We start from the raw sequence: 6,000 nt of genomic DNA on the forward strand, positions 1-6,000 counted from the left end.
TCGGATCTAGAGAAAGGCATACAACTCTAGTTAAAAATAATTAAGAATTATGGTGCCAAAGAAGTCACAAAGTATCACAAAGCTAGTCTAAAGATATTGCACTTTAAAATTCTTCACTTGCATACTTTCCCCATTTAGGATACTGGCTTCAGGATCAAACTCCTAGCATATGATGGAGACTTTCTAAGATTGAAGTTTTTAGAAGTAACTTGTATGTTTTACATCTGCTGATCTCTGAACTAGTAATAATTATTGTGTTTACTAACAACTTTCAGGGATGAAGGGAAACCAATTTTCCATCTCCTGGAGGTGGTATTATTCACTAAGTGCCTACCTTTGAATATTAAAAAAAAAACATTCATTACTAACCATTTTTTTTCTCCTACTCTCCCTAATGCTGCCTTGGACAGTCGGCCAGACACCTCTTTTATCTGGTTCCTCAATCCACTCAAATCCATCAAATACCTCATCTGCAACAGATACAAATGGCTTATTGTGAAGATTGTGCTGGCTTTGTTGCTGTTGTTCATGATAGGCCTCTTCCTTTACAGCATGCCTGGTTATATGGTAAAGAAGCTACTTGGTGCATGAATCACCATCATCCAATGCAATTAACAGCTAATACTTTTAATAAAACATCTTTTTGTGTGTCTGAATTAATATAGGAGAAAGGAGATTGGGGTATAACAGTGGTTGGGATCATTTTGGAAACTTTTGAGTTACACTTTAACAATGCATCATTATTTTGGTGTGCAGTGTGCAGTTCTCCAGAATTAATCTGTTTGAACTGTAGTTAAAAATAATTTTTTTGGTTCTCATTACTAAGTAAACTTTGTTTGAACTGTTTTAAGCTTTTGAATTTATAACAAAAGAATTTGTAACTCTATCATTTGTGTTGTGTATTTTTCCAACAAATTTCTTCCATTCATATTAAAAATGACCTGTTTCACTAGCCGTCCAAATACCAGTTTATCCTGGTGGCTGAACCCAATGCGTGTTGCCTACCTTCTGATCTGGAGAAACTACAAGTGTTACATCATTGGATTCCTGGCTGCCCTACTTCTTTTACTGTTTGTGGCCTTGATAATCTTCAGCATACCCCATCAAATAAGTGAAAAAATCTTCAACGCTGGAAAGTGATTTTATGAGTTATGCTCATCAAAAATTAATCTTGCTTTAGTATAAGTTCTTTCTGGAGAGGGAAAGCAGTTCATCTGGTGTAAGCAAGGGACAAACTTCATCGTGTAGTGCTTATAACTATCAAGCAGATATTGGATTCATCTAGGTGTTGAGTGATGGATGCATAAAGATATCAAAACAATATTCTAAGACTCATTAAACTCCAACGTGTTATATTCATTCCCACAACTTAGAAGTTCTAAAACAAGCATGGCATTTTACAGCCACCTGGGTTATGTATTCATGAGGATTGTTTCCTTGACACTTTATGGCAATACAACATTCAGGGAAACTGAATGAGAATAGGGTTCAAATCCAACCCACTATTAAGTAGAGCAAGTCATTTGCTTGGAAGTTGGCACATTTATTACTTTGATGGCTTTTAAGCAAAATTGAACTTGAAGAAATTGCACTACATGATGCAAATTGAGATGTTTGTGAGATTTGTTGCAGGGTATTCCCCACTTCAAATCATTTACCGTAGAGCAGTATAAAGAGATGAGAGTAGGCACTCCACATCATTAGGCCCAGAGGCTTACTATGCACCTGTCATTCCCCCCAAGACACGACTGAAGTGCTGCTGGAGATTGAGTGGCATTGCAGTCTCTGGGCGACCAGTTGGATTGGGCATTTTAGGGGTAGCAAAAAAATTAACCAACATATATTTAAGAAACATGAGTTTGGTAGCTGAAAGCATATTTGTCTAAGGCCACACTGCAGATAAACCTCATTTTTCTATCAGACCAGCTTTAGTATTAATGTAATTTTTCATGATTAATAAATAAAGTAGCACTTTACAAGGCATGATTGCACTGTGGGAAATGACAGACAGTATGCCCTAGATAACAATGTTCTATTTGCTATGTAATTGGTAATTGCCTCTCTTTGTCATACATTTCTCTGTGTACATCCATGAAAATATGAAAGTACAATTGTACGTCCACAAAAACCTGTCATGTTCTATTTTGTGTTACTCTTTGTATGGATCGTTTTTGTGTAACTAACTTTGGATTCCAGTTGTGAAAACAATCCAAAGAAATGAACTATTAAAATTTGAAATAAAGCATTAAAAAAAATCTTCATCAAACTTGGACATTGGTTTCACTGGAAACACCCAGCTAATGGAAGGCAATCAACTTACAGACAAGACAATTGTATTAATTAATGGAACATACTCCACGGGTTCAGTATAAGTTACCTACCTTGGACAATATCCATCCTCCACACAATAAAGGAGTAATGACACGGTTCTTTGACTACTTGGCAACAAACCACAATACATGGCAGCTCACCACCACCTTTCGAGGGCAATTAGGGATGGGCAATAAATGCTGGCCTTGCCAGCGACGCCCACATCCCATGAACAAATGTCAAAAAGTCACAGAAACCAAGCACAAATGTAAAATAAAAAATAAAATACGGCAGATGCTGCAAATCTGAAATAGAAACAAAAAATGTGGGAAACATGCAGCATCTATAGAGAAAGGAAACATGTTTGGTTAATATTTCTGGTCTATGGCCCTTCATCAGGAAGGTCAACCTAGGCTTTTTCCCTCCTCCACAGATGCTGCCTCACCTGCCGACTGTTCCCAGTTCTTCCTCTTTTTAATTTGAGAAATGCAAAATAATTAAAGGGTTGTTTCTGCCCTGCAACATTCTAAGAACTAATTACACAATTCTTTAACAAAATTGTTACAGTGTTACATCAAATGGTCCAGAAGAGTACCAGTTAGAAAATTATTTTTATGGACAACCCGAAGACACAAAGTTGAGGCATTGGACTCTTGACCAAGAGTGCCAACTTCGTTTATGGTAGAAGAGTCTGACCCATTATCAATATGGGCTACATAAATGGATATGGGGGAGTCTTGACAACCACCTATAAAATTTAAATCCATGTTCATAATAATCTGTATATGTCCTCAACTTTGCTAAAGGCAACTAATTCTGATTTTGAACTTAACACAAATGAGGCTACAGCACTAAAGACAACTCTTTCCAAACCTCCAGGACCACAAAATAAGCACAAATATACAAACATAACTGGCATTACAGGCTTGATTTTCAGGGCTCAGGTCAATTGGGCACCCTCGTGTTAAGGGTTCCAGTCCTCAATTAGCTTGCTGGCTTGTAATTACTATTACACAGTGGAAAAAAGTACTTTATGTTCAAATTAAATTTAGCACATTTCACGAATGCCATCACAATCTGATAAAATCACTGCTCTTTCTAACCATATGACATGAAGCCACACAAGAAAATGTGTCATTAAGAAATTGACTGGCAGTAGTTTTCATTTATTCATTTATGGGATGTGGGCGTTGCTGGCCAGGCCAGCATTTATTGCCCATCCCTAATTGCCCTTGAGAAGGTGGTGGTGAGCTGCCTTCTAGAACCACTGCAGTCCATGTGAGGTAGGTACACCCACAGTGCTGTTAGGAAGGGAGTTCCAGGATTTTGACCCAGTGACAGTGAAGGAACAGCAATATAGTTCCAAGTCAAGATGGTGTGTGACTTGGAGGGGAGCTTGCAGGTGGTGGTGTTCCCATGCATTTGCTGCCTTTGTCCTTCTAGTAGGTAGAGCTCGCGGGTTTGGAAGGTGCTGTCTAAGGAACCTCGGTGCATTGCTGCAGTGCATCTTGTAGATGGTACACACTGCTGCTACTGTGCATTGGTGGTGGAGGGAGTGAATGTTTGTGGATGGGGTGCAAATCAAGTGGGCTGCTTTGTCCTGGATGGTGTCGAGCTTCTTGAGTGCTGTTGGAGCTACGCCCATCCAAGCAAGTGGAGAGTATTCTATCACACTCCTGACTTGTGCCTTGTAGATGGTGGACAGGCTTTGGGGAGTCAGGAGGTGAATTGCTCGCTGCAGAATTCCTGGCCTCTGATCTGCTCGTATTTAAATGGCTACTCCAGTTCTGTTTCTGGTCAATGGTAGCCCCTAGGATGTTGATAGTGTGGGATTCAGCGATGGTAATGCTGTTGAATGTCAAGGGGAGATGGTAGATTCTCTCTTGTTGGAGGTGGTCATTTCCTGGCACGTGTGGCGCGAATGATACTTGCCACTTATCAGCCCAAGCCTGGATATTGTCCAAGTCTTGCTGCATCTCTACAAGGACTGCTTCAGTATCTGAGGAGTCACAAATGTTGCTGAATATTGTGCAATCATCAGCGAGCATTCCCACTTCTGACTTTATGATTGAAGGAAGGTCATTGATGAAGCAGCTGAAGATGGTTGGGCCTAGGACACTACCCTGAGGAACTCCTGCAGTGATGTCCTGGAGCTCAGATGATGGACCTCCAACAACCACAACCATCTTCCTTTGCACTAGGTATGACTCCAACCAGCGGAGAGTTTTCCCCCTGATTCCCATTGACTTCAGTTTTGCTCGGGCTCCTTGATGCCATACTCAGTCAAATGCAGCCTTGATGTCAAGGGCAGTCACTCTCAACTCACCTCTTGAGTTCAGCTCTTCTGTCCATGTTTGAACCAAGGCTGTAATGAGGTCAGGAGCTGAGTGGCCCTGGCAGAACCCAAACTGAGCATCACTAAGCAGGTTATTGCTAAGTAAGTGCCGCTTGATGGCGCTGTTGATGACATCTTCCATCACTTTACTGATGATTGAGAATAGACTGATAGGGCGGTAATTGGCTAGGTTGGACTTGTCTTGCTTTTTGTGGACAGGACACACCTCGGCAATTTTCCACATTGCTAGATAGATGCCAGTGTTGTAGCTGTACTGGAACAGCTTGGTTAGGAGTACAGCAAGTTCCGGAGCACAGATCTTCAGTACTATTGCCGGAATATTGTCAGGGCCCATAGCCTTTGCAGTATCCAGTACCTTCAGTCGTTTCTTGATATCACGCGGAGTGAATCGAATTGGCTGAAGTCTAGCATCCGTGATGCTGGGGACTTCAGGGGAGGCCAAGATGGATCATCAATTCGGCACTTCTGGCTGAAAATTGTTGCAAATACTTCAGCCTTATCTTTCACACTGATGTGCTGGGCTCCCGCATCATTGAGGATGGGGATATTTGTGGAGCCACCTCCTCCAGTTAGTTGCTTAATTGTCCACCACCATTCACGGCTGGATGTGGCAGGACTGCACAGCTTAGATCTGATCCGTTGGTTCTGGGATTGCTTAGCTATGTCTATCGCATGCTGCTTACGCAGTTTGGCACGCAAGTAGTAATGTATTGTAGCTTCACCAGGTTGACACTTCATTTTGAGGTATGCCTGGTGCTGCTCCTGGCATGCCCTCCTGCACTCTTCATTGAACCAGGGTTGGTCTCCTGGCTTGATGGTAATGGTAGAGTGGGGGATATGCCCGGACATGAGGTTACAGATTGTGGTTGAGTACAATTCTGCTGCTGCTGATGGCCCACAGCGCCTCATGGATGCCCAGTTTTGCATTGTTAGATCTGTTCAAAATGGTGGTAGTACCACACAACACGATGAAGGGTATCCTCAATGTGAAGGCAGGACTTTGTCGCCACAAGGACAGTGCGGTGGTCACTCCTACCAATACTGGCAGGCAGATTGGTGAGGACGAGGTCAGGTTTGTTTTTCCCTCTTGTTGGTTCCCTCACCACCTGCCGCATACCCAGTCTAGCAGCTATGTCCTTTAGGACTTGGCCTGCATGGTCAGTAGTGGTGCTACCAAGCCACTCTTGGTGATGGACATTGAAGGCCCCACCCAGAGTACATTCTGCGCCCTTGCCACCCTCAGTGTTTCCTCCAAGTGGTGTTCAACATGGAGGAGTACCGACCCATCAGCTGATGGAGGCGGTAGGTGGTAATCAGTAGTAATAAAAGAGAAG

General features: G+C 42.2%; 1 protein-coding gene across 1 annotated transcript in view; it reads left to right on the top strand.

The window, feature by feature from the left end:
* The window catches only part of otofa (otoferlin a), a 479,852-nt gene extending 479,261 nt beyond the window's left edge, over positions 1-591 (top strand). Inside the window, exon 41 of the mRNA XM_068017778.1 lies at positions 411-591. Within this exon, the coding sequence (XP_067873879.1) occupies positions 411-591 (181 nt within the window). The remainder of the gene's footprint in view (positions 1-410) is intronic.
* The last annotated feature ends 5,409 nt before the right edge of the window (positions 592-6,000 follow it).

This window comes from Heterodontus francisci, chromosome 3 (assembly GCF_036365525.1).
Source record: "Heterodontus francisci isolate sHetFra1 chromosome 3, sHetFra1.hap1, whole genome shotgun sequence".
NCBI lineage: Eukaryota > Metazoa > Chordata > Chondrichthyes > Heterodontiformes > Heterodontidae > Heterodontus > Heterodontus francisci.